Source organism: Salvelinus namaycush, chromosome 5 (genome assembly GCF_016432855.1).
Source record: "Salvelinus namaycush isolate Seneca chromosome 5, SaNama_1.0, whole genome shotgun sequence".
In the NCBI taxonomy this organism is placed as follows: domain Eukaryota; kingdom Metazoa; phylum Chordata; class Actinopteri; order Salmoniformes; family Salmonidae; genus Salvelinus; species Salvelinus namaycush.
In genome coordinates this window covers 64262036-64289599 of record NC_052311.1, presented here as the reverse complement: position 1 = coordinate 64289599, position 27564 = coordinate 64262036, and the positions used below count along the sequence as shown (strand labels likewise).

The 27564-nt window shown below is 42.4% G+C and overlaps 3 protein-coding genes and 1 pseudogene across 6 annotated transcripts in view; 2 read left to right on the top strand and 2 right to left on the bottom strand.

The window, feature by feature from the left end:
- LOC120048709 (complement C1r-A subcomponent-like) overlaps positions 1–889 on the top strand; it is a 9025-nt gene extending 8136 nt beyond the window's left edge. The window contains exons 12-13 of the mRNA XM_038994873.1: positions 1–47; positions 412–889. The exon at positions 1–47 is cut by the window's left edge and continues 171 nt beyond it. Of these exons, the coding sequence (XP_038850801.1) occupies positions 1–47; positions 412–784 (420 nt within the window). The 3' untranslated portion in view covers positions 785–889. The remainder of the gene's footprint in view (positions 48–411) is intronic.
- Positions 890–5065: 4176 nt separating this feature from the next.
- On the top strand, positions 5066–10238 carry LOC120047734 (tapasin-related protein-like). 4 transcript variants are annotated; one of them, XM_038993290.1, is made up of 10 exons: positions 5232–5293; positions 5523–5605; positions 5787–5999; positions 6125–6400; positions 6602–6802; positions 7067–7234; positions 9070–9173; positions 9378–9606; positions 9867–9934; positions 10078–10238. In XM_038993290.1, exons 2-9 carry the CDS (start codon positions 5560–5562, stop codon positions 9932–9934), a joined length of 1305 nt encoding a protein of 434 aa, XP_038849218.1. In that variant the 5' UTR covers positions 5232–5293; positions 5523–5559; the 3' UTR covers positions 10078–10238. The 4 variants fall into 4 exon arrangements, 3 of the variants coding, with proteins under 3 accessions (XP_038849216.1, XP_038849217.1, XP_038849218.1); XR_005476916.1 differs by lacking the exon at positions 5523–5605 and having other exon boundaries at positions 5066–5293; positions 9449–9606; XM_038993288.1 differs by lacking the exon at positions 5523–5605 and having other exon boundaries at positions 5071–5293.
- A 115-nt stretch (positions 10239–10353) lies between these two features.
- Positions 10354–22843, bottom strand: LOC120048708 (vesicle-associated membrane protein 1-like). Its single transcript, XM_038994872.1, has 5 exons — positions 22087–22843; positions 20154–20304; positions 18825–18983; positions 13063–13114; positions 10354–12307 (listed from the first exon to the last, which is right to left on the bottom strand). Coding segments are annotated over exons 1-5 (381 nt in total). The 5' UTR covers positions 22089–22843; the 3' UTR covers positions 10354–12290.
- A 1028-nt stretch (positions 22844–23871) lies between these two features.
- LOC120047733 lies at positions 23872–25076 on the bottom strand (annotated as a pseudogene).
- Positions 25077–27564: the final 2488 nt, after the last annotated feature.

Below are 27564 nucleotides of genomic sequence, written 5' to 3'. Positions count from 1 at the left end.
TTGTGTCTGCCACCAGAGAACGCTGCATACAAAAGTGGCCAGATTGGGTGAGAGCCAGACTTATCCAGTTCTTTATTAAAATTGAGAAAGCTGAACATCAATATGAACATTTATATTATTAAAGACATCAATAAGAACACAAAGAGGAAGTGCATTTTGAAGGGATAGATAGACCCACATTTCATAATGTGTTCATTCTTATCATGGAAGTAGCCAGGAGTGCAACCTACAATTTTCATGACTTCTTTTTGGCATCGTTGAATTAAATTGTAAAATCTAAAGTAGCCTAACTGCACAACTAGTCCTTAGCAGTCCACAGTTCATCAATGTTCTTTGGTCAGCTAATGAATGTAAGGCAATAGTTTTATGAGTAACTCCTTGACCTCTTTCCTGACCTCTATCCCTTATCAGTATGGTGTCAGGCTTTGGCATCAAAGAAGATGATATCATTGCCAACGATCTCAGGTACATACGCCTACCAGTAGTGGACGGGGATGCGTGCCAAGACTCTGTCAACAAAGCAAACGCAGCAATGCCAACAGAGACGATCCCTGTTCTGACAGACAACATGTTCTGTGCCGGAGTACCTGAGGGGGGCAAGGACTCCTGTATGGGGGACGCTGGAGGGGCGTACGTCTTGAGGGATGGTAGTACTAAACGGTTTTGGGCTGCAGGTATTGTCAGTTGGGGTGTGGGTTGTGGGCAGACTGGTAGATATGGAGTGTACACCCGTGTGGCTAAATACATTAGCTGGATCAACAAAACCATGGAGGACAATAAGTAAAATATATAGGCGAAGATAACGAGGGAAAGAGAACAGAAATACAAAAGTATTTTCAATTCAAGTCATGATTTATGAATCCAAATAAAGCCCAAACGTTTCATCTCTGCTTTTCTCATGTGCATTTGTGTGAGTGTATGTGTATGCGTGCCTGTATGTGTGTTTGTGTGTGAGAAGAAAGGTAGAACGAAAGAAAAGAGCTTCGACTTGGGTTGACTATTTTGTGCTTATGTGTAACGATCTTCTTCGTCTGATGAACAGGAAGGATCGGACCAAAACACAGCGTGGTAAGTGTTCATGCTTTATTGAAAAAACTGAACACTAAATAACAAAGTGAATAAACGAAAATCGAAACAGTCCTGTAAGGTGCTACAACACAAAACAACTACCCACAAAACCAACATGGAAAATGGCAACCTAAATAGGCTCCCCAATCAGAGACAACGAGAAACAGCTGTCTCTGATTGGGAACCAATTCAGGCCACCATAAACCTACAATCCCCTAGACCATACCAAATCCCCATAGATAGACAAAACCCCTAGACAAGACAAAAACCCCTAGACAAATACAAAAACTAAACAAACCACACTTGTCACACCCTGACCAAACCAAAAAATAAAGAAAACAAATATAACTAAAGTCAGGGTGTGACATTATGTACCAGAGTATGTGAGTGGAGCAGAACTGGAGCGGAGCGTGCCCAATTTGACTGGAGCATGGAGCGAGATTCCCAAAAGCTAGAGCGTTGGCCATCTCGCCCACTCCAATTTCGCTCCAAGTAGCGCTCACTTCACCAGCTCAGGGCATGCTCGGCCCAGCATGCATTTGTAGTCTACTTGTGTGCTGCTACCTACGTAGCAGTGTGTCTACCTTGCTTCAGCTATTGTCTAAATATTTTCATAAAGAAACTGATAAAACACACAGATGCTAAATCAAGGTGACAAAGATGAGGACCAAGAGCAAGAGAGGGAGTGTGGTGATGTAATGTCCACAACAAAGACGAGAGGGAGTGTGGTGATGTAATGTCCACAACTAAGAAGAGAGAGAGTGTGGTGATGTAATGTCCACAACAAAGAAGAGAGGGAGTGTGGTGATGTAATGTCCACAACAAAGAAGAGAGGGAGTGTGGAGATGTAATGTCCACAACAAAGAAGAGGGAGTGTGGTGATGTAATGTCCACAACGAAGAAGAGAGGGAGTGTGGTGATGTAATGTCCACAACAAAGAAGAGAGGGAGTGTGGAGATGTCATGTCCACAACAAAGAAGAGAGGGAGTGTGGTGATGTAATGTCCACAACAAAGAAGAGAGGGAGTGTGGTGATGTAATGTCCACAACAAAGAAGAGAGGGAGTGTGGTGATGTAATGTCCACAACAAAGAAGAGAGGGAGTGTGGTGATGTAATGTCCACAACAAAGAAGAGAGGGAGTGTGGTGATGTAATGTCCACAACAAAGAAGAGAGGGAGTGTGGAGATGTCATGTCCACAACAAAGAAGAGAGGGAGTGTGGTGATGTAATGTCCACAACAAAGAAGAGAGGGAGTGTGGTGATGTAATGTCCACAACAAAGAAGAGAGGGAGTGTGGTGATGTAATGTCCACAACTAAGAAGAGAGGGAGTGTGGTGATGTAATGTCCACAACAAAGACGAGAGGGAGTGTGGTGATGTAATGTCCACAACAAAGAAGAGAGGGAGTGTGGTGATGTAATGTCCACAACAAAGACGAGAGGGAGTGTGGTGATGTAATGTCCACAACAAAGACGAGAGGGAGTGTGGTGATGTAATGTCCACAACAAAGACGAGAGGGAGTGTGGTGATGTAATGTCCACAACAAAGACGAGAGGGAGTGTGGTGATGTAATGTCCACAACAAAGAAGAGAGGGAGTGTGGTGATGTAATGTCCACAACTAAGAAGAGAGGGAGTGTGGTGATGTCATGTCCACAACAAAGAAGAGAGGGAGTGTGGTGATGTCATGTCCACAACAAAGAAGAGAGGGAGTGTGGTGATGTAATGTCCACAACAAAGAAGAGAGGGAGTGTGGAGATGTAATGTCCACAACAAAGATGAGAGGGAGTGTGGAGATGTAATGTCCACAACAAAGAAGAGAGGGAGTGTGGTGATGTAATGTCCACAACAAAGAAGAGAGGGAGTGTGGAGATGTCATGTCCACAACAAAGATGAGAGGGAGTGTGGTGATGTAATGTCCACAACAAAGAAGAGAGGGAGTGTGGTGATGTAATGTCCACAACAAAGAAGAGAGGGAGTGTGGTGATGTAATGTCCACAACAAAGAAGAGAGGGAGTGTGGTGATGTAATGTCCACAACAAAGATGAGAGGAGTGTGGTGATGTAATGTCCACAACAAAGATGAGAGGGAGTGTGGTGATGTAATGTCCACAACAAAGATGAGAGGGAGTGTGCAGATGTAATGTCCACAACAAAGATGAGAGGGAGTGTAGTGATCTAATGTCCACAACTAAAGAATCATTGTGGAATCTGAAAAGACACATATCCCAAAAGCATGATGGTGTACTTACTACGTGCACATGCTAAAAGAAAGGAACAAGGTGGGTAGATAACTAAGTGTGTCATTGTATCAAACTATTTATAAACAAAAAATCGGATATCTTAAACGTTTTCGTAAATTTTTGTTCTATTATCACTACAATAGGCCATAATTGATTTTGGCCCAATAGGCCTGGCATATTTTACCTAAAAACCTTTAGGCCTACCTATAGAAAACATTTCAAACAACTCTGCATCTCTGCCCAGTCTGGCAAGAGTGGCCAAAAGGGTGTTTAGCATCCCCAGTGGCTCTGCAAGTATGGAGAGGATATTCTCTGCTGCTGGCCTGCTCTCCAGGCACCATCGCATGAGACAGAAGCCACAGACTGGCCAAACTCGTGTTTCTAAAAATGAACTCAAAGGCACTAATAAGTAATTTTTCATTTAATTTGTATTTAATTCTAAGTCAAATAATACAATTTTATTTGTCACATGTGCCAAATACAACAGTGAAATGCTACTTACAAGCCCTTATTAACCAACAATGCAGTTTTAAGAAAAATACCTACAAAAATCACCGCCTATTTGCACGGAGAGAGAGAGAGAGAGAGAGAGAGAGAGATGGCTGTCTGTCGTAAATTATGTGTAACCTCCTTAATTCTGGCCATCTGTCTACAGCAACCATCATGTCTCATCGCTCCTTGGAGCTAATGTAGCCTACTTAACACACTGACTGATGCTAGGAGACTGTGTGTCAGACTTGGGTTCAAATAGTAGTTTAAATATTTTAAATACTTTGTGCGTATGCTTGAGCCAGCCTTTAGTATATAAAGCGGGATGTGCACTTTTGGGACTATTTCATTGGTTCCATTGCACCAGGGAAGCTCAATCAAGCCCAGCTAAAGTATTTTAAATGATTTCAAATTCCATTTGAACTGAGGTCTGGTGTGTGTATGGAGTAAATTGGCTTAATTAACTTATGCAAAGAGTGCCTATGTCTAAAATGGCACCCTATTCCCTATGTAGTGCACTACTTTTGACCAGGGCCCATAGTTACCCACACACTTTTAGAAAAAAAAGTTCCCAAAGGAGTTCCCAAAGGGTTCTTTGGCTGTCCCCATAGGAGAACCATTTTTGGTTATAGGTAAAATTCCTTTTTGGTTCTAGGTAGAATGCTTTTGGGTTCCATGTAGAACCCTCTGTACAAATATTTAAAATAATATAGCCTAAATAATTCATTTTCGTTCCTTCTTAAATTCTCTGTCTGGCCCCTGACCTGTTTAGAGTGTTTATATGCTGTTTAATCTGACATGGAGCCTATTTGAAATGACGTGTACTTCTTGCAATCACCTTTTCATGTTTATTCAAATAATTTTCGTTCAAATCCATATAGTTTGATTTCAATACTTCAAAACCAAATGGTAGGTCCAGGTAGTCACAAAATAAATCGATGGGTGTTGGTTAAAAATGTTATTTTAATGAATGGAGCGAATTTGGAGGAGCAGTTTTTTTCCCCCTGTGAGCGCGTTGCGGTTTTTAGCAGATAGTTGGAAAGGACATGTGCGCCGTGTTTTGTATTTTGTTTGTTCTATACAAGAGCAAGGTAATGTTGATTAGAATGTATTTACTTCAACATCATTGTGTAGCATGCATACAGCTCCATTCAGTGCATAGTAAGTAATGCCTAACTTGGCTCACTCGTACTATATAGTATAACACTCAGATACAAATAACAGCAGCGCCATCTATTGGCTTGGCGAAACTACGCTCACATGCTCTGTTATGGACACACATTTTATCTTAGCCACCAATGAGGGATGAGGTTATTGCTGTGTGATTGGAGGATATGCTGAAAAATAGACAACTCTCTTTCACTTTCATTCAGCAAAGCTTCTCTAAATTCTGCAATGACGCACCTGCTTCGAACGCTGAAAACAACTTAGAACGCAATAGGAAAAACACACGCTGGAAACATGGCATCTATTCATCGGTGTTTGATAAATCAATAGGTCTGATCATTCTTATTATGTCAAACTAATGACGTTCTACGTGAACATTTAATTAACCATTTTTTACTTTATTTATTTGATTTACCTCCAAACAAAAGTGAAAGTAACTTCACTGTATAACAGCCTAACACTGTCTCTAAATTGTATTCTAATATCTTCGACTTTGGTTTCGAGCGTGGTCATTAATTCAATTGTGAAATTAGGGGTCTATTCTGTATATTTATGAAAGGTCAGTAATTACTGTTGAATAAAAAACTACTGGAAAGATGCTTGAAATGCTGCTTTTTGGATATTTGATTACAAGCGTTTCTGGTAAGAATTGTTTTTCTTCACTCCTGACATTTTCTAAACATGAAATGACTGTGTATTATGGACATTAGTCACCTATGCTCACATTCCTGCTCCTTATGACCTCTTCCCGTCCCTCTCTCTCGATCCTGTCCCGGTCTCTCACTCCTCATGCTCCCCCTCCCCTTCTCTCCCTATCTCTTAGGCCAGGGAGGAGCAGACGTGGTGCTGTCCTGTTCTCTGGTGGAGGAGGGTAGTGGGATGGGGGGAATGGGAGGTGGGGCTCTCTTCAGCCGCACCCCAGCAACGCTTGTCCTCAGAAACCTGGCCGTGACCCCTGATCTTTCACCTGATACTCTGACCCCCTTCAACCCTCCTGCTGTCCCCGATCCTGATAACATCATCTTGGAGGCTAAAGGTTGGTTCATTATCAAGTTCTCTTTTGTACAGCAGAGTTACCTGATGGAATTATCTACCCATTCTCTCTCCCTCACACCATCCCTCTCCTGCACTCTCCCTCCACCCCTCTCTGCTTTCTGACAGTTGAGTCTCCTGAGATCCCAGAGGCAGACCTGCTGCTCCACGCTGACTGTAACGAACAGGAAGTGACATGTGAGATCAGCCGCTACTTCCCTCGTAATGCCAAGGAGGGCTCCACAGAACCAGCCTATTTCATTGGCTCCTTGCAGATAGAGGGGGGTGGGCTCAGCCTCACATTTATCCTGCAGACACTGCCACTGGACCAATCAGATCGTCCAGCTCTCATGCAGAGCAAACTGGAACTCCCCCTCAGCCAATCAGGAACTTTGCTGACTGAGGGTGAGACAAGGAGGTTATTATAATGCTTATGGTAGTACGCCTGTTGTAGAGTAGACGTGCCATATTGTAATGATGTATATTCTCTCACCCGCATCTTCTCTTATCACCCCTCTTTTTTTCTCTAGTATTTTGCACTTTCTCTACTTTTCACTTGCTTCTTTCTCCATAAACCCTTCTTTCTCTCTCCCTTGTCTTCCCCAGTGGTGTTCCTGGTGTTCTCTCGCTCGGAGTCCCACTCCGCTCCTCTAGGGGGTGTGGCCCTCCTGGACTGTGGCTTCAGGCAGCAGGCCCCACCCCCAGGGCGGGAGCTGGGGCTTGAGTGGCGGCTGCAGCACAGAGGAAGTGGGAGGAAAGTGCTGGAGATTAGGGCGGGGCAGATGGAGGCAGAGGAGGGGCCAGCAGGTGAGAGAATAAAGGCATTATTTAAGTAGTTATGATGGTGCTATAAGTGTTGGATGAGTTAGGTCTACTTACCATCACAACATAAAGTGCATTAGGACCTCCATGGTCAACATTCCAACTTTATTATCCACCCAGAGATGGAAAATACACATCTTATTGCTGTCATAGCTAGGAACCCAGAGGTTTACTGAATGATTACTATGAGAATTGGACCTCATTTTCACCTCATCATACTCTGTTTCGCATTGTTTTTTTCTCCTCCAGTACACGTGGAGAGGGAGGGTTCGAGCGTGGATGCCGCCCTGCTGGTGGGGCAGGGTAATGCGTCTCTGACTCTGGCCAGACTGAAGGTATCTGACGAGGGGACCTACATCTGCACCGTCAGCACTGGACTGTACCAGGCCCAGCAGGTCATACAGCTACACGTCACACGTGAGTCCCTCTAAGAACACTTGTGATTGATTGTCTCTTTACATTACAGGTAAACCGATTATGATTTTTCAACGCCGAAACCGATACTGATTATTGGAGGACCAAAAAAAGCTGATACCGATTAAATCGGCAGATTTTTATATATATATTTGTAATAATAACAATACTGAATGAACACTTTTATTTTAACTTAATATAATACATAAATAAAATCTATTTAGTCTCAAATAAATAATGAAACATGTTCAATTTGGTTAAATAATGCAAAAACACAGTGTTGGAGAAGAAAGTAAAAGTGCAATATGTGCCATGTAAAAAAGCTAACGTTTATGTTCCTTGTTCAGAACATGAGAACATATGAAAGCTGGTGGTTTCTTTTAATATTCCCAATATTCCCAGTTAAGAAGTTTTAGGTTGTAGTTATTCTAGGAATTTATAGGACTATTTCTCTCTATACCATTTGTATTTCATATACCTTTGACTATTGGATGTTCTTATAGGCACTATAGTATTGCCAGCTTAATCTCGGGAGTTGATAGGCTTGAAGTCATAAACAGCACTGTGCTTCAAGCATTGCAAAGAGCTGCTGGCAAACGCAGGAAAGTGCTGTTTGAATGAATGCTTATGAGCCTGCTGCTGCCTACCACCGCTCAGGCAGACTGCTCTATCAAATATCAAATCATAGACTTAATTATAATATAATAACACACAGAAATACGAGCCTTAGGTCATTAATATGGTCAAATCCGGAAACTATCATTTCGAAAACAAAACGTTTATTCTTTCAGTGAAATACGGAACCGTTCCGTATTTTATCGAACGGGTGGCATCCCTAAGTCTAAATATTGCTTTTACATTGCACAACCTTCAATATTATGTCATAATTATGTAAAATTCTGGCAAATTAATTCCGGTCTTTGTTAGGAAGAAATAGTTCACACAGTTCGCAATGAGCCAGGCGGCCCAAACTGCTGCGTATACCCTGACTCTGCTTACACTGAACACAAGATAAGTGACACAATTTCCCTAGTTAATATTGCCTGCTAACATGAATTTATTTTAACTAAATATGCAGGTTTAAAAATATATACTTGTGTATTGATTTTAAGAAAGGCATTGATGTTTATGGTTATAACTTGTGACATTGGTGCTATGATTGTGCTTTTTTTGTGAATGTGCTTTTGTTAAATCATCACCCGTTTGGCGAAGTTGAAGTAGGCTGTGATTCAATGATAAATTAACAGGCACCGCATTGATTATATGCAATGCAGGACAAGCTAGTTAAACTAGTAATATCATAAACCATGTGTAGTTAACTAGTGATTATGTTAAGATTGATTGTTTTTTATAAGATAAGTTTGACGCTAGCTAGGAACTTACCTTGGCTCCTTGCTGCCCTCGGTAACAGGTGGTCAGCCTGCCACGCAGTCTCCTCGTGGATTGCAACATAATCGGCGTCCAAAAATGACGATTACCAATTGTTATGAAAACTTGAAATGAAAACTTGAAATCGGCCCTAATTAATCGGCCAACCTCTACTTTACATAGGCAGCAGGTAGCCTAATGGTTTAGAGCGTTGGTACAGTAACCAAAAGGTTGCTGGTTTGAATGCCCGAGACAAAAATGTGAAAAATCTGTCAATGTGCCCATGAGCAAGGCACTTAACCCTAATTGCTCCTGTAAGTTGCTCTGGATAAGAGGGTCTGCTAAATGACTCAAATGTACATTATTTCTCTACACATATGAACATGTGTTTATTACATTAGATGTCTATGTCATGTGTGACATAGTGTGCACACTATTCACATCTAAATACGAAGTCTCTCTGTCTTCAGAACCTCCTCATGTTTCTCTCTCTGAGGAGAAGCTGGTATTTTGGGATGAGCTGCCCCAGAAACTGAGCTGCCACTGCAAGAACTACTACCCTCTGGATGTCCAGGTGTGTGTCTGGTGCGGTCGACCAGTGAAATATCCAGTCATTCATATTCTCAGATACCACTGTTTCAAAGTGATTAGCACACAAGCACACAGTGATCAGACGTCTAATGAAATCAGAAGATAATTGGTAGGTCATCATACAGCACTTATAATATGGATATCCTAAATATAACAGATATTATACTGAGACTCTCTTCTCTCTCAGATGGAGTGGTTCTCCGTCTCATCTACAGACTCAGAGCCTAGAGTCCTATCTGACCAGGTGTCTCTCTCCAGCCATCGGCAGCACAGCGACAGGACCATGTCCATCTCCTCCCACCTCACCCTGCACCCCTCCGCCTTCCCCCCTGGAACCACGGTCACCTGCAGAGTGACCCACCCGGCCCTGGACACACCCCTCTCCCTCAGCCTGACAGTAGAGACACCTGAGCCAGGTAGGCTGCTACAGACACAGGCGTGAGAGGACAATAGGAAATTAGGTACACATCAGCATTGCTGATGGGTCAAGTTCATTAGGCGTGAATGGACAACTAAAATATAATGAGTGTTCTTATCAGGCAGGTTCAGATACTGCTCTTTTGTTAAATGTTTTCTCCTGTTGAGTGCCTGCTGACTGTGAGTCATTGGGAGAACCCGAGCAGAAACAAAATGGTGTCCATTCATATTAGTCCAAAACTGTTCCCTGTTGTTACAGATTCCTACTGGATGGTCCTGGGTTTTCTGGTTATAACTGTTCTGTTCTTCTACCAAGTGATGAAATAGGTAAGTTCCCCATGCTCCCAATGGACCTCCTTGTATTTTTAACTATTGTTTGTAGTAAGACAACAGTAGCCTAGAGATGAGAAGCAAATTTCTGTCCAAACAGACAAATAATACATTTTTCTTCTCTTTTTTTTCTTGCAAAGAGTTCCAACCTAATTCACAGACCTGGATTCTTTCAGGGTCGCAGAGGCACAGTATCTGAAGCTGTTGCAAACCAATGTCTTAAGAGTTGCTGTAATGTGAATTACTGTTGTACTATAAACAGTTGTACATTTTCTTCAAATAAATATTTTCTTTAATAGTATCATTGGTGTTGTTCTCTGAATCTGGAGAGACGGTGTGGTATTATACCTGTTAATTTTCACTTCAATGATGAACACATTAATGTTGATGATTTTCTTTATTAGCATCAAGTGGTAAGCATGCGTTTAAAGAATTCTCATGATCCAGTTTTATCTCTCGCAGTATTCTCATGTTGTATAATTTCTTACCTAATAATATTATTGCACAATATTATTAGATCATTGTTGAGTAATCACCACTATTTTCATTCATAAATGCAATTTACACATAGCTATTTTTCATATTTTTTTTTACAATGTGTCAAACAGTCCCTCTGTATCAACCATTGAGAGGAAAATTATATTTTCTGGAATATCCAACACCAAAGGTAAAATATAAACTTACTAAAAAACACATTTTCAGGAGCAATAGTCTGGCAAAGATGAAGTACTTTATGGTACTACTTGTACGGTACTACGATTTACGTTTTTAGTTTTTTTCCCGTCAGAATACTACTGTAGTAACCATTGTTCTCTGGTTGTGTATTAGTTATTTCGAAAGCATGTGAGCAACAAAAATTTAGCAAACTCTTGAGCTTCACTACATTGCATACGCATGAGTTATTAATTGAGCGCATAGATACAGTAGCCTATACACAGGTCCTGAAAACCACTAAACCAAACAAAATAAATGTACAATCGGCAGTTAGTTTCAGAAATGGCAGATACATAGGTCACACAAATAGGCAAAACTATGGACATCGTCTGCCATGCAAGTCAAGTAAGACACAAACACTACTTCCATTGGGCCTATAGGCTACTGTAGGTAACAGCCTATTGGCTACTGTAGGTAACAGCCTATTGGCTACTGTAGGTAACAGCCTATTGTAGGTAACAGCCTAAAGTCTACTGTAGGTAACAGTGTGTGTGTTTTTGTTGGTTTGATGGGCAGGGAGTGGGTTATTTGGGGGGTTATTTGGTTATGTCCTCTCCAGATAGGGGACAGTCTATTGAACCATTCCTCCCTAACCCTGTACCCTCTCTACTAGAACGTACAAGAGTGTCTGAACACAACCACAACACAGTAAAGCTGCTCACTAATCAATCAAAAATGTACTATGCAGTGTTATTACACAGACCTGCCTTTAGGTGTGTCGAGAGTTAATGCTGTATAGACTTTTGTCTGCACTCCTGAAAGAATACTCTATGTAGGTACAGATTGTCTGTTTCTGTCTGTCAATGTTAATCTAGCTAACTGTCCGTCTGTCTGTCTGTGGTACAAGAATAAAGATATACTAAAAGTCAGTGTCCCAAAAGTCGTTTCTGCCTTTTCCAGTATCCTTCCTGGCTTTTCTTATCCTCTCTCTATCTCTCTCTTAAACACCACAGTCAGTGAGTGAGAGAAAGAGGGAGGTAAAGGAAAAGGCAGGAATGCCAGTCAAGGCCTACATCAACTAACCCTGGAAAAAGCTACTGGCTACACTGATTTGGATCACAAGTACACACACACACACACACACACACACATGACAAAATGATCATAATCTTAACCATGACCTTGTATTAGTAAGTAGTATTAATAATGGTAGTGGTATGAGGTAGGGGATCAGGAGGGGTTGTTAGGTACTGTATGTCAGTATCAATTTACAAATGTGGTACGCTCTCCAAAAGGTAACACGAACAAGCTTTGGCGGATAGAAAGAACTGCTGCGCTCTCTCATTGCACTCACTCTCTCTCTCCATGCTTTCTCTCTCTCTTTCACTTCTTCCTGCTTTCTCTCTCTTTCCCTACTGCACACTTCAATAATGTATGAGACGCAGAGGCAGGAGAGAGTGAGTGAGACAGCATGCCAAGACAGAGGAAGAAAGATGGATCAAAGAGACGGGAAGGGCAGGAGGACAAAGAGAAAAGAGAGCAACAACATCTACACAGGAGCGTCATGTTTAAGTGCTAGATGGAAGACCTGGTGTGGAGGAAAAGGGGGCGGGACTGGAGTTTGGATTTGTGTCGATTTTGTTTTCGATGTTCTCTCCTATTTCGCTCTCATGTCTGTGTCCTGCCACGCTGGGATAACTCAATAGAAGAAGTACACTATGAGAAAAATGGAGAGAGAGAGGAAGATAAAGAGAGGGGGAGGGAGAGAGGGAGAGATTGTTCAATAATTGGGTCAGCAGATTTATGGGTTCCTGAATCACAAACTGAAGACACATCTAACAATGTATTTACAGCTAAATAATTATCTTTGCATTCAGTGGGCCACATCTACACATGTGTTGTTTCTACTGAATGACTGGTAACAGAGGCCTTATACTGTTTCAATCATTTACTGTAATAAGTTATCATGAATTATTGACATAGAGTAGGCACTAGGAGACCGTCAGAGCAGGGCAGACCTGGGCCTGTTATAAGTGCACACTGATTATAGCTGTGGCCTTCGCCTTAACATCTACTGCACTTGACTAGTATGGATTCAGAATTGTATTAGTGGAAACCAAGACTGTTCTCAGGACAGGCCTGGTTGTAGCTAGACATTGTTAGCATTTTAGCTAACCCTAACCATTTTCCTAACCTTTACCTAATTATGCTAACCTGCCATGTTAATTCTCCTAAACCGCTACAAAAAGTAACTTCTGCTAGTCAAAACTGGCAGACCTTCCCTGAGAGCAGTGTGAGTATCTGCTAATGCAATACAGAAGTATGGAAATTAATTTAGTCATCTGCACAATAATTCATATGCCAAGAAATTTCCAAATGAAGTTTAAAAGAAGTGAAGAAACCCTCTAACTGGCTACATGCGAGTGGGTATCAATGAATGGTAATAGGGGAAAGTGAATAATGGTACTTACAGAAAAGGACTCCGACCACAAGAACTCCAATGATACCCATAATGATCATCATCTAGAAAGAAAAGCAAATGGAGAGTTAAAGGTTTTCTTTATTCTTCTATTCTTCTAGTTAATCAACCTGATAGATTTTCCTCAGGGTGATTAAACATGTGTCTTTTATTCAGGGGTGAAGTCGCTGCGAATTAACATTAGTCCTGCTGACCCAAAAAACACACACACACACACACCAACCCAGCACGATGACAAACACAAAAAGCAGAGTGTAACATTTCATCACACTCCCTTGTGTCTAGTCAGTGTATTTTTGGTGCTATTGCTATGCAATTAATAAGAATAACTGCTTGTAGAGAAAACTCTGCAGTGAGAGCCTCCCTATTTCCCCATTCCCCGGAGCGCCACTCCGCTCGTCCACAGACGCTAATTAGGGGATTAGTACACGGGAAAAGGGGGTGACGCTGTGTGTCCGCCTCAGCACCCTGCACCTCAATGGCTCAGTTGGTTGGTTGGTGGAGCGTGGTACTGGTTGATTGAGCATGGTACTGGTTGGTTGAGCGTGGTACTGGTTGGTGGAGCATGGTACTGGTTGATTGAGCATGGTACTGGTTGGTTGAGCGTGGTACTGGTTGGTGGAGCGTGTAAATCAGCGTGTAAATCAGCTAGAAAGATGTGGAGGCATCGAGTAATTGTCTCTGGCCCCCTCCCAGTTAGGGGGAGTGATGAGCTCTACAGCAGAGTCTCACAACTCAATCGCTGGTTGAAAGCTGTTTTCTGCCCCTCCCAAAAGATAGAATTTGTAGATAATTGGCCCTCTTTCTGGGACTCACCCACAAACAGGACCAAGCCTGTTGAGGAGTGATGGACTCCATCCTAGCTGGAGGGGTGCTCTCATCTTATCTACGAACATAGACAGGGCTCTATCCCCATTGAGACCGTGTCTGTGCCTCGACCTATGTTGGGCAAAACTAAACATGGCGGTGTTCGCTTTAGCAATCTCACTGGAATAAAGACCTCCTCCATTCCTGCCAATATTGAAAGAGATCGTGATACCTCACATATCAAAATAGGGCTACTTAATGTTAGATCCCTCACTTCAAAGGCAGTTATAGTCAATGAACTAATCACTGATCATAATCTTGATGTGATTGGCCTGACTGAAACATGGCTTAAGCCTGATGAATTTACTGTGTTAAATGAGGCCTCACCTCCTGGTTACACTAGTGACCATATCCCCCGTGCATCCCGCAAAGGCGGAGGTGTTGCTAACATTTACGATAGCAAATTTCAATTTACAAAAAAAATACGTTTCCGTCTTTTGAGCTTCTAGTCATGAAATCTATGCAGCCTACCCAATCACTTTTTATAGCTACTGTTTACAGGCCTCCTGGGCCATATACAGCGTTCCTCACTGAGTTCCCTGAATTCCTATCGGACCTTGTAGTCATAGCAGATAATATTCTAATTTTTGGTGGCTTTAATATTCACATGGAAAAGTCCACAGACCCACTCCAAAAGGCTTTCGGAGCCATCATCGACTCAGTGGGTTTTGTCCAGCATGTCTCTGGACCTACTCACTGCCAGTCATACTCTGGACCTAGTTTTGTCCCATGGAATAAATGTTGTGGATCTTAATGTTTTTCCTCATAACCCTGGACTATCGGACCACCATTTTATTACGTTTGCAATCACAACAAATAATCTGCTCAGACCCCAACCAAGGAGCATCAAAAGTCGTGCTATAAATTCTCAGACAACCCAAAGATTCCTTGATGCCCTTCCAGACTCCCTCTAACTACCCAAGGATGTCAGAGGACAAAAATCAGTTAACCACCTAACTGAGGAACTCAATTTAACCTTGCGCAATACCCTAGATGCAGTTGCACCCCTAAAAATGTAAAATATTTGTCATAAGAAACTAGCTCCCTGGTATACAGAAAATACCCGAGCTCTGAAGCAAGCTTCCAGAAAATTGGAACGGAAATGGCGCCACACCAAACTGGAAGTCTTCCGACTAGCTTGGAAAGACAGTACCGTGCAGTATCGAAGAGCCCTCACCGCTTCTCGATCATCCCATTTTTCCAACTTAATTGAGGAAAATAAGAACAATCCTAAACTTCTTTTTGATACTGTCGCAAAGCTAACTAACAAGCAGCATTCCCCAAGAGAGGATGGCTTTCACTTCAGCAGTAATAAATTCATGAACTTCTTTGAGGAAAAGATCATGATCATTAGAAAGCAAATTACGGACTCCTCTTTAAATCTGCGTATTCCTCCAAAGCTCAGTTGTCCTGAGTCTCCACAACTCTGCCAGGACCTAGGATCAAGGGAGACACTCAAGTTTTTTAATACTATATCTCTTGACACAATGATGAAAATAATCATGGCGTCTAAACCCTCAAGCTGCATACTGGACCCTGTTCCAACTAAACTACTGAAAGAGCTGCTTCATGTGCTTGGCCCTCCTATGTTGAACATAATAAACGGCTCACTATCCACCGGATGTGTACCAAACTCACTAAAAGTGGCAGTAATAAAGCCTCTCTTGAAAACGCCAAACATTGACCCAGAAAACATAAAAAACTATCGGCCTATATCGAATCTTCCATTCCTCTCTAAAATGTTTGAAAAAGCTGTTGCACTACAACTCACTGCCTTCCTGAAGACAAACAATGTATATGAAATGCTTCAGTCTGGTTTTAGACCCCATCATAGCACTGAGACTGCACTTGTGAAGGTGGTAAATTACCTTTTAATGGCGTCAGACCGAGGTTCTGCATCTGTCCTCGTGCTCCTAGACCTTAGTGCTGCTTTTGATACCATTGATCACCACATTCTTTTGGAGAGATTGGAAACCCAAATTGGTCTACACGGACAAGTTCTGGCCTGGTTTAGATCTTATCTGTTGGAAAGATGTCAATTTGTCTCTGTGAATGGTTTGTCCTCTGACAAATCAACTGTAAATTTCGGTGTTCCTCAAGGTTCCGTTTTAGGACCACTATTGTTTTCACTATATATTTTACCTCTTGGGGATGTCATTCGAAAACATAATGTTAACTTTCACTGCTATGCGGATGACACACAGCTGTACATATCAATGAAACATGGTGAAGCCCCAAAATTGCCCTCCCTAGAAGCCTGTGTTTCAGACATAAGGAAGTGGATGGCTGCAAACCTTCTACTTTTAAACTCGGACTAAACAGAGATGCTTGTTCTAGGTCCCAAGAAACAAATAGAGATCTTCTGTTGAATCTGACAATTAATCTTGATGGTTGTACAGTCGTCTCAAATAAAACTGTGAAGGACCTCGGCGTTACTCTGGACCCTGATCTCTCTTTTGACGAACATATCAAGACTGTTTCAAGGACAGCTTTTTTCCATCTACGTAACATTGCAAAAATCAGAAACTTTCAGTCCAAAAATGATGCAGAAAAATGAATCCATGCTTTTGTTACATCTAGGTTAGACTACTGCAATGCTCTACTTTCCGGCTACCTGGATAAAGCACTAAATAAACTTCAGTTAGTGCTAAATACGGCTGCTAGAATCCTGACTAGAACCCCAAAATTTGATCATATTACTCCAGTGCTAGCCTCCCTACACTGGCTTCCTGTTAAGGCAAGGGCTGATATCAAGGTTTTACTGCTAACCTACAAAGCATTACATGGGCTTGCTCCTACCTATCTTTCCGATTTGGTCCTGCCGTATATACCTACACGTACGCTACGGTCACAAGACGCAGGCCTCCTAATTGTCCCTAGAATTTCTAAGCAAACAGCTGGAGGCAGGGCTTTCTCCTATAGAGAATGGTCTGCCTACCCATGTGAGAGACGCAGACTCGGTCTCAACCTTTAAGTCTTTACTGAAGACTCATCTCTTCAGTAGGTCATATGATTGAGTGTAGTCTGGCCCAGGAGTGTGAAGGTGAACGGAAAGGCTCTGGAGCAACGAACCGCCCTTGCTGTCTCTGCCTGGCCGGTAACCCTCTCTCCACTGTGATTCTCTGCCTCTAACCCTATTACAGGGGCTGAGTCTCTGGCTTACTGGTGCTCTTCCATGCCGTCCCTAGGAGGGGTGCGTCACTTGAGTGGGTTGAGTCGCTGACGTGGTCTTCCTGTCTGGGTTGGCGCCCCCCCTTGGATTGTGCCGTGGCGGAGATCTTTGTGGGCTATACTCGGCCTTGTCTCAGGATGGTAAGTTGGTGGTTGAAAATATCCCTCTAGTGGGATCCTGCCTGTTTGGCCCTGTCCGGGGGTATCATTGGATGGGGCCACAGTGTCTCCTGACCCCTCCTGTCTCAGCCTCCAGTATTTATGCTGCAGTAGTTTATGTGTCGGGGGGCTTGGGTCAGTCTGTTATATCTGGAGTATTTCTCCTGTCTTATCCGGTGTCCTGTGTGAATTTAAGTATGCTCTCTCCAATTCTCTCCTTTCTTTCTCTCTCTCTCCCTCTCTCTCTCTGAGGATGATGACTCATTGCTGTCCCCAGTCCATCTGGCCGTGCTGCTGCTCCAGTTTCAACTGTTCTGCCTGCGGCTATGGAACCCTGACCTGTTCACCGGACGTGCTACCTGTCCCATACCTGCTGTTTTCAACTCTCTAGAGACAGCAGGAGCGGTAGAGATACTCTCAATGATTGGCTATGAAAAGCCAACTGACATTTACTCCTGGGGTGCTGACTTGTTGCACCCTCGACAACTACTGTGATTATTATTATTTGACCATGCTGGTCATTTATGAACATTTGAACATCTTGGCCATGTTGTGTTATAATCTCCACCCGGCACAGCCAGAAGAGGACAGGTCACCCCTCATAGCCTGGTTCCTCTCTAGGTTTCTTCCTAGGTTTTGGCCTTTCTAGGGAGTTTTTCCTAGCCACCGTGCTTCTACACCTGCATTGCTTGCTGTTTGGGGTTTTAGGCTGGGTTACTGTACAGCACTTTGATAAATCAGCTGATGTAAGAAGGGCTATATAAATACATTTGATTTGATTTGGAGCATGGTACTGGTTGGTGGAGCGTGGTACTGGTTGGTGGAGCGTGGTACTGGTTTGTGGAGCGTGGTACTGGTTGGTGGAGCGTGGTACTGGTTGGTGGAGCGTGGTACTGGTTGGTGGAGCATGGTACTGGTTGGTGGAGCGTGGTACTGGTTGGTGGAGCGTGGTACTGGTTGGTGGAGCGTGGTACTGGTTGGTGGAGCATGGTACTGGTTGGTGGAGCGTGGTACTGGTTGGTGGAGCGTGGTACTGGTTGGTGGAGCGTGGTACTGGTTGGTGGAGCGTGGTACTGGTTGGTGGAGCGTGGTACTGGTTGGTGGAGCGTGGTACTGGTTGGTGGAGCGTGGTACTGGTTGGTGGAGCGTGGTACTGGTTGGTGGAGCGTGGTACTGGTTGGTGGAGCGTGGTACTGGTTGGTGGAGAATGGTACTGGTTGGTGGAGCGTGGTACTGGTTGGTGGAGCGTGGTACTGGTTGGTGGAGCGTGGTACTGGTTGGTGGAGCATGGTACTGGCGTTGCAACACCACCACAGTTGTGGCTCTGAATGATTCCCTCATGGGCCACATACAGTACACTGGATATATATGTTAACTTGAATATATGACAGTACACTGTCACTTTGGATAGAAAGAACTGGCTAAAAAAACATATTATAATCATTATCAATATTACCATTACCTTGCAGTTCTCCTGAATATGTAAATTCTAAGTCCTTTTGGATGAAAGTGTCTGCTAATGTGAATGACAATATAATCATGGATCACTGTCATTACCTTTGCGTTTTTCCACCAGTATTTGCTCTTTAGTTTGGCTGCACAGCTCTCGAACTGGGAGGCCCCGGCCTGGAGGGCATCCGCTCTGTCATCCAGCTCCGACAGCTTCTGGTCCCTCTCCAGAACCTTGTCCACATTCACCCGCATAATATCCACCACCTGGAGAGGAGAGGGGGAGGTGGGTAGAGGAGAGGAGGGAAGAGAAGAGAAGAGGAGAGGAGAGGAGAGGAGAGGAGAGGAGAGGAGAGGAGAGGAGAGGAGAGGAGAGGAGAGGAGAGGAGAGGAGAGGAGAGGAGAGGAGAGGAGAGGAATTTACTGACAGCCCGAGCCATAGAAGCCCACATCACACAATTGAATACAGCATGAAACCATTCCCAAGCTGCAGTGCAGTCCATTACTAAGATAAATTGATCAACCATGTTATTTTCTATATGTTAATAGCTAACATAACTTTGGCCATAGAAATATAATATATTAAACATCATCATAGACAGCCATGTTGTATCGTATGCTAGCCATGTTGTATCGTATGCTAGCCATGTTGTATCGTATGCTAGCTATGTTGTATCGTATGCTAACCATGTTGTATCGTATGCTAGCCATGCTGTATCATATGCTAGCCATATTGTATAGTATGCTATCCAAATTGTTATAGTGGGTATTGTATTTTGGAATAGTTGTTACAACATTTCTCAGCGCTTCATTCATTATGCACACACCACAAACACACATCAATAAAATAACAAATTCATGTTGTCAGGTTGATGGAATATCATGATGATCCCAGAAAGCCTCACCCTGACAAAGACTGCATAGCTAAAACATTACTGGAATTAATCGTAAAACAAATCAAACTGCATTGTAGAGTAGAGTAGACTCTGCTACTCTATTTTTAGATTTCCCAACAATCAAAGAATGTCACAAAGAAGCAATCTATGTCCTTTCCTTTTCTGTTAGCTCTGTTTCTACAGCTTGACTCATGACCGCACTTCATTCCAGAAGGTTGCTCTGTTACTTCTGCCCTCATTCCCCCATTTCATTGAATTGGATAGATGAAAGCAAAATGGGGGAAACTAGGTGGCGCTATTGCTTACACCAAGGAGAGTGAACGAGTGCAGAGAGGAGGGAGCAACTGGAAATGCAGCCCAGATCTGGCCTAATTATTGCTAGTTGTCTCACGCTGTGACGTCAATCCCAGAGCTAGCTACTTGCTGTAGTTTAAAATGTTGTACTATATGGTTTGGCAAGAGTGGGAGTCCTGTTAGGAGCATGGTATCGAAGCCCGGAGCAGGTTGGTTGGTACTGTATGTGCGTGTCACACTAGCTCACCTCCTCCACTTGGGCTTGTGTCTGTTGTAGCCTGCGGTTGCTGGAGGTGTTGGGAGGAGGGGGTGGGGGCCCTCCACCTGGGGCTCCGTCTGCTCCTGGGGCCCCTGGGGCTCCGGGAGGTCCAGCTGGAGGAGCAGCATCTGGGGCAGACCTGGGAAGGGGAGAGAGGGAGGAAGGGACGGAGAGGAGAAGAGATGGGAGGTGCAAGGGATAGGAGAGGGGGAAGGAGGGAGACGGGAAGAGGGAGATGAGGAAGGGTAAGACTTTTTTTACATTACAGTAATTTAGCAGTCGTGAGTTAAGTGGAAACTGAAACAACCACATTTTAGAGGTGTTGGAACTAAAACAAAACAAAAAAACAAAAAAAAGCCTTGATAACAGTACTCAGTGATAAAAGAGATTCAGATTAAAAGTTCAAAAGTACAGAAGGGCAAGTATAATGAGGAGAGGGGAAAGAGGAGGAGGAGGAGGAGGAGGAAAGAATGGATATGAGATAAAGGACAGAATTGGAAGCCAGAGAGGGGCAGAGGGAGAGGAAGAGTATTGGAGAGGCTGTATCGCATTTGTAGAAATCAAGACTGTTCTCGGGGCAGGTCTGCCGGTTTTGACTAACAGAAATGACTTTCATAGAATATTGGGAGAATGCCCTGAGAACAGTCTTGGTTTTCACTAATGCGATGCCACATGGGGGAGAGGAAGAAAGATGAATGATGAGGTACAGAAGGGAGAAAAGCTGTTGGTGTGGAGAATAAAGGGGATAAAGTCAGAGTTGTACATGGGATAGATGCCTCCCTGAGAGAGAGAGAGAGAGAGAGAGAGAGAGAGAGAGAGAGAGAGAGAGAGAGAGAGAGAGAGAGAGAGAGAGAGAGAGAGAGAGAGAGAGAGAGAGAGAGAGAGATGGGAGAGAGAGAGAGAGACAGAAAGAGAGAGACAGAAAGAGAGAGAGAAAGAAAGAAAAAGAGCGAGAGGGGGGGGAGAGAGACAGAAAGAGAGAGAGAGTGTCAGATTAAGCAAGAGGGAGATAAGAAGAAGAGGAGGATGAGAGGAAATGCCAAAAGAAAAGTAAGAGGAGGCTGTAGAGATAGAGAACATGAGAGAGGGTTAAGAGAGAAGGATAAGGAGAAATGGAATAAAAGGAGAGGAGAGAGAAAAGGCAGAAGGATTAAAACAACTAATTTGGTTCAGAAGGGTAAAGAGAGGGGGAGGAGGGGTGGTGAGAGAAAGGGGAGGGATGAGAGGGGGAGTGTTCTAACACAGACAGCCTCCATGGACTCATCTGGGGGTGTTGGTCCTGACTCAGACTATTGAAATTAGTAAAATATACAGTAGAGGCAACCATTCCATCCACCATATATATATGAATATGAAGAATATAGCCATCATTTGAAAGGCATGAACTTGTTCTATACTGCAGGTGCAGGACAGTCTCATCCCAGATGTCATGCGTAGTACCCTACTGTATTTCCTACTGTAACAGGAGAAGAAGACAAACATCTCAGACCAATCAGTTCACATTGATATTGATTTTCTAATACTTCACAGACATTTGATAACCTGGAAGTCCCTAGAACCATACGGTTCAAAACCCATGGAATACGGTTCAAAACCCATGGAATAAAGAAAGAAAACATAATTTCAGCTGAAATAAGCCAATTATTAATTAAAATAATCAAGCAAAAAATGAATTTCTTTTGAAGCCCAGAAGAGGACTGAGGGTAATCAACTACAGTAGACGAGATCCATTATTCAGAGCTGCTGTGACGGAAAAAGACTTGCGTCAGCAAAATACATTAAGCTAGAAGAAATCAATAGAGCATAGAAAAAGCCTGACAACATGATAGAAATACTCAACATATTAGAATAAATCATGTTTAGTGAATATCCATTTTTTATAGAATAAGTAAAAAAGAGGAAGCCCTGCATTGATACTCACATCTTCTATGCAGCTGCTTGGAACTGACACACTGTCACTGAGCGGTAGGGGAAGGGAGGGGGGGGGGGGGGGGCGCGAGAGACGAAAGGGGGAAGGGTCTGAAGTAAAAAATTAAAACGCGAAATCACAAAAAAGCAATGGGAAAATCTCTGCTGTCGTCCAAAGATGTCCAGAACCTCAGAGACTCGACTGATTAAAATGATGCGTTAATAACAAACGGACGCAGAAGCTGATGCAGTAACCTCAAAGCAATGCTTTAGCACCGCAAGTCATCCCCAAAGTACCGCAATACCCAGGCAAGCGTCGGGTAATAATTCACTCGAAGAAAGGCAGCGGAACAAGAGGTTGAAAGTGAATTCGGGTGGTGCACAGATTCTCAATTTCAGCTCGTAAAATCCATAAGGGATAAATCCAAGGATGCTTGGCGAATTTCTTTAAATAATAAATCTATGCAAGAGAAGTCGTGATACTCCAAAGATGCTGAGTCGAGATGCTCAAAATCACACCAATGGTTTAAGTTGCACGTTCCCCTTCAAAAGCTAAACACAACTGATTTCACTTTCCTTTGCATTACCCAATTATATAATTTCACTATTTTCCCGTGGTCTAGTTTCAGAATTATCTAGAATTATCTAACACCGCCGTTGTTCCCCCTCTCCCGGCGAGTGTGTCGAAGCGTATATGTGTGTCGGTTTGTGCGCTAGTTTCGTTAGTGTGTTTGTGTGATGGCACTATACTGCAATAATGCGTCGCTCCCCTTCCCCTCTCTCTCTCCAGCTGGACTCATAACGATGGTGCGGTACCTCTTTCCCAACCCCCTCCCTCCTCTTTCTTGTGCTCCCCTCTCGCTCCACACTTTGCAGTACTGCAGTTTTCTCTGTGTGTCGGATAGGGCGGCAGGACGACACTGCGGTACATTGCTTAGTACAGAATGTTGACTCTGCTACCCCCTCTCGCGCTCCGGCTTGTAAGTGCTCCTTTCTCTACCCGGACGACTAGGCTTCTCACCAACCCCCAGTTATCGACTACTCTCTCCATATTATAATAGCTATCTTGCCCAACGTTTGATTTATTCCAGTTTCATCATGACCACAACTCGGTTATTCCTCTTTAGTCCATGAATACAAAACGAGATGGGAGGCAGTGCGAACATTACTGCACAGCAGTGAGCTGCGTTATGGAGCAATATAGCCCCATTGGTTGCGTTGAAAACGTGCTAGCCAGGCCGTGGGGTAATTTAATATGGAGAATGCTTAGTCAAATCTGAGATCTGGTCAACTGATTGATTATTGAATATGTAACTTTATAAATTACTGCTATTGGCACATTCACATGGATCAACAATTTAGGTCGAAATGACTAACTACCTTTAGGTCAAATACTAATGCGGCCTTACAATAAAATCACTCAATTGTAATGACAAGCTTCTGTTTATTATCATACCCACAACATTACTTACATTAGTCCCCAATGTGATAATATTTACAGACCATAGAGCATCAAACATTGTGTGTATATTTCCACTTCTAGGAGTTCATAATGGTTGAAAACATGTATTTTACAGATGTGCGTGTTGATTTAGTGCTAACAACAATACTAAATGAATCCAACATTTTCCAGCTGTCAAAGTCAAAAACGAATTGCAATCAGCTTCCTCTTACCCCAATATGGATATAAGAAAAGGTGACTACCAAATGGTATAAGGGGCTGATATAAATCTAAGTGGCATAACTGAGTAGCGCACATTTCTCTCTTTAGAGTCTGAATGTGGTCCAGTGGGCAGGTTGTTAGTACAGTAGTAGTTTAGCATTGTTAGCCAGACCGCTCAGTCCCAGATCAGATCAGCGATGTTTCCCAAAGCGGTTGAAGTGTCCATAGAGGAAGTGGATCCTGTTCTGCATGTCGTGTTTGTCCTGCGTCATCATCCTGTCTCCTACCATCCTCTTCTTCCTCGTCAGACGCTGCAGCTCATTGCCACGGAAACCCTTCACCCAGACCGGTCCGACGATCAGGTTCTTAGAGATGTAAGGCCTGTTATAGGAGAGTGTGTGTGTGTGTGTGTGTGTTTTGGTTAACCCCAAAAAGACAGCACTGTACCATTTTGTATCAACTGGCAATATGGCAGAAGCCTTACATGACATTTTTAGCAGGGGGCAAAAGTGACATTTTCAGCATGTGTCCATTTTCATATCTACCTGGTAACCAAGAGTAGATTTGAAGTTAGTCCAGAGGACAGTGTCATGTTGCTGAAATGGTTTGAGTCCCAAGAGACTGGGAGCACTTTCATAAAGATATGAAAGTTATGCGTCAACTCAATGTCTTGACATCAGGTCAAATGAGCTATGATTTGAAACTGATAACTTCCCAGTTACCTAAAATTCCTATGTTGTCATAAACCCCAAACATGCTCCTCTTCTCAGTCCACCTTCTTCAGCTCAGGAATGGCATTCATACAGACTGGACAGCACACACCTGAAACACACATTTTGATCTCATTAGCTGGGCTACATTCAGTACCAAGACTTCAATTGACAAGAACTATAATAATGACTGTAATGCTACAGTATAAACAACGATTGTATGACACCTAATGTATCAGTGTCCTGTTTGTAGTATATACATTAAAACTTCTTGTTACGACGTATCAAATTCACAGGGCCCTGGTTGGAAAATTGTGAGCATGCAAAATAGGCCTATCATTATGAAATGTGTATTTTATTTAACTAAGTCAGTTAAGAACAAATTCTTATTTACAATGACAGCCTAGGAACAGTGGGTTAACTGACTTGTTCAGGGGCAGAACGACAGATTTTTACCTTGTCAGCTCGGGGATTCGATCTTGCAACCTTTCGGGTACTGGCCCAACGCTCTAACTAGGCTACCTGCAGCAGCTACAAAACATTCCATCTGAATTGCAATGTACCTACCAGTGCTAATCTGTCTGGTTGTGTGGAGTGGCAAGCCTTCAGCAACCCTCTCAACAGAGACATAGCTCACCTGAAATACACAGAGGTCGTCAATCATTCTGGAAAGGTAAAATAGCTAACGTTAGCTAGTTAACTAACTAAATAAGAAATTGTACAGTACAGCTACACAACTAACATATTGCTACAGCCTAGTAACATTACCTAGCTACTAGTGTAATATTTTGTACAATATTTGCAAAAACAAGAGGTAACGTTAGTTAGAATAAAATGCTGCTCCTCTTTGCCTACAAGTTGACCTAGCTAAGCCAGCAAACAGGCAATACCGTGTTTACCCGAAGCGTTGCACGTGTTTATGACCTTGTATTCGTCAATCTAATATGATAATAAAATCAAAGACAATCGAAATTCACATTTTAAAGCTTCGACATGTATAAAGTCATGCATGACAAACGGGCACCTACATTTTCCTACTATTCCCAAGATGCAACGCGCATTTAACGTACAACTCCTAAACATCCGCATCAACAATTATCTGTTCATAGGGCTCGTTTTTTGTAGGTCTACAAACTGAACTACTGTAGACTACATTTTATCCACTAAGTGGATACATTCACTTCATACATTTTCACCAACCACATACGCATAAACACTATGAAGACACACTCACACGCTGTGTTGGTTTCAGTCTTACTATAACAAAAACAGCTGAATGGAATAAGGGGCGTCTGTTTCAAAGAAGCAAGCGCAGCAGAAATTAATTTGGTCCAATTTTCAGTTCTGCTTTGACGTCAGTGTCCTTCAGCGGAAAATAAAAATGAAAAACACATATTACAAAAAAATATAACAACATTCCATTGATGGCCCTACACCTATATTGACTTCTGATACTCATGCACGCCCAGATGTTATGATAATATTGCAGGATGCCGCATGATTTTGGTAAATTTACGGGCCGGGTTTACAAAGCATTTGCACAAGTGCAATGTATAGGAAAGGCCAATTTGGAATGTTTATATAAAGAATGTCTCATGTAATATGGCAGAGGAGATAGCCTATCAATAATAACTTGTGATATGAATTAGTATTGTGGATAGGTAAGAAATTGAATAAAATAAATGCATTTAAAAACCCAAACCCAAGTATTTAAAAACCAAAACATTCAAACTAAACTGTTTGAGAGAAGAATAGCTGCATTTATTGAGACTTTACAGCCTGGTGTATCATTGTTCCACATAACTGGCTTTTTGGAATTATTCTCTGCACACACAGTGTCCTCAGTGGTGTAAAGTACTTAAGTAAAAATACTTTAAAGTACTACCTAAGTCGTTCTTTTGGGTATCTGTACTTTACTTTACTATTTTTTATTTTTGACAACTTTTACTTTTACTTACTCCACTACATTCCTAAAGAAAATATTGTAATTTTTACTCCATACATTTTCCCTGACAACCAAAAGTACTCGTTACATTTTGAACGCTTAGCAGGACAGGAATATGGTCAAATTCGTGCACTTATCAAGAGAACACATGGTCATCCCTACTGCCTCTGGCGGACTCATTAAACACAAATGCATCTTTTGTAAATAATGTCTGAGTGTTAGAGTGTGCCCCTGGATATCCATACATTTTAAAACAAGAATATTGGCCGTCTGCTTTGCCCCTTTACCCCTTCTGTTCATGTACATATTACCTCAATTACCTCGACGAACCTGTTCCCCAGCACATTGACTAGGTACCTGTACCCCCTATATATACCGTAGCCTCGTTATTGTTATTTTATTGTGTTACTTTAGTTTATTTAGTAAATATTTTCTTAACTCTATTTTTCTTAACTGCATTGTTGGTTAAGGGTTTGTAAGTAAGCATTTCACAGCAAGGTCTGCACCTGTTTTATTTGGTGCATGTGACAAATACATTTTGTTTTGATGAATATAAGGACTTTTAAACGATTTAAACTTTTACGTTTGATACTTAAGTATATTTAAAACCAAATACTTTTATACTTTTACTCAAGTAGTATTTTACTGGCTGACTTTCACTTTTACTTGAGTAACTTTCTATTAAGGAATCTATACTTTTACTCAAGTATGACAATTGGGTACTTTTTCCACCACTGAGTGTACTGTAGATAACTGTAGACCTTCAGGTTCAACATCTGGATTAAAAATCTGCTGAACAGACAGAAAAATGTCATATACAGTGCCTTCAGAAAGTATTCACACCCTTACATTTTTTCCACAATTTGTTGTGTTACAGCCTGAATTTAAAAAAAAAGAAGCAGACATTGAATATCCCTTTGAGCATGGTGAAGTTATTAATTACACTTTGGATGGTGTATCAATACACCCAGTCACTAAAAAGATACAGACGTCCTTCCTACTCAGTTGCTGGAGAGGAAAGAAACAGCTCAGGGATTTCACCATGAAGTCACTGGTGACTTTAAAACAGTTACAGAGTTTAACGGCTGTGACAGGAGAAAACTGAGGATGGATTAACATCATTGTAGTTACTCCGCAATACTAACCTAACTGACAGAGTGAAAAGAAGGAAAC

Bases quoted from the DNA above. Each gene is read 5' to 3' on its own strand.
- LOC120047734 (XM_038993288.1), top strand. From the start codon at position 5,131: ATGCTGAAAAATAGACAACTCTCTTTCACTTTCATTCAGCAAAGCTTC. The intron at 5,294-5,786 runs GTCTGATCATTC...CCTATCTCTTAG, and splicing joins GGTGTTTGATAAATCAATAG to GCCAGGGAGGAGCAGACGTG. The intron at 9,174-9,377 runs GTGTGTGTCTGG...CTTCTCTCTCAG, and splicing joins ACTACCCTCTGGATGTCCAG to ATGGAGTGGTTCTCCGTCTC.
- LOC120048708 (XM_038994872.1), bottom strand. The intron at 18,984-20,153 runs GTGAGCTAGTGT...TCTCCTCTCCAG, and splicing joins CACAAGCCCAAGTGGAGGAG to GTGGTGGATATTATGCGGGT. The intron at 13,115-18,824 runs GTAATGACAGTG...TTTTCTTTCTAG, and splicing joins ACTGGTGGAAAAACGCAAAG to ATGATGATCATTATGGGTAT.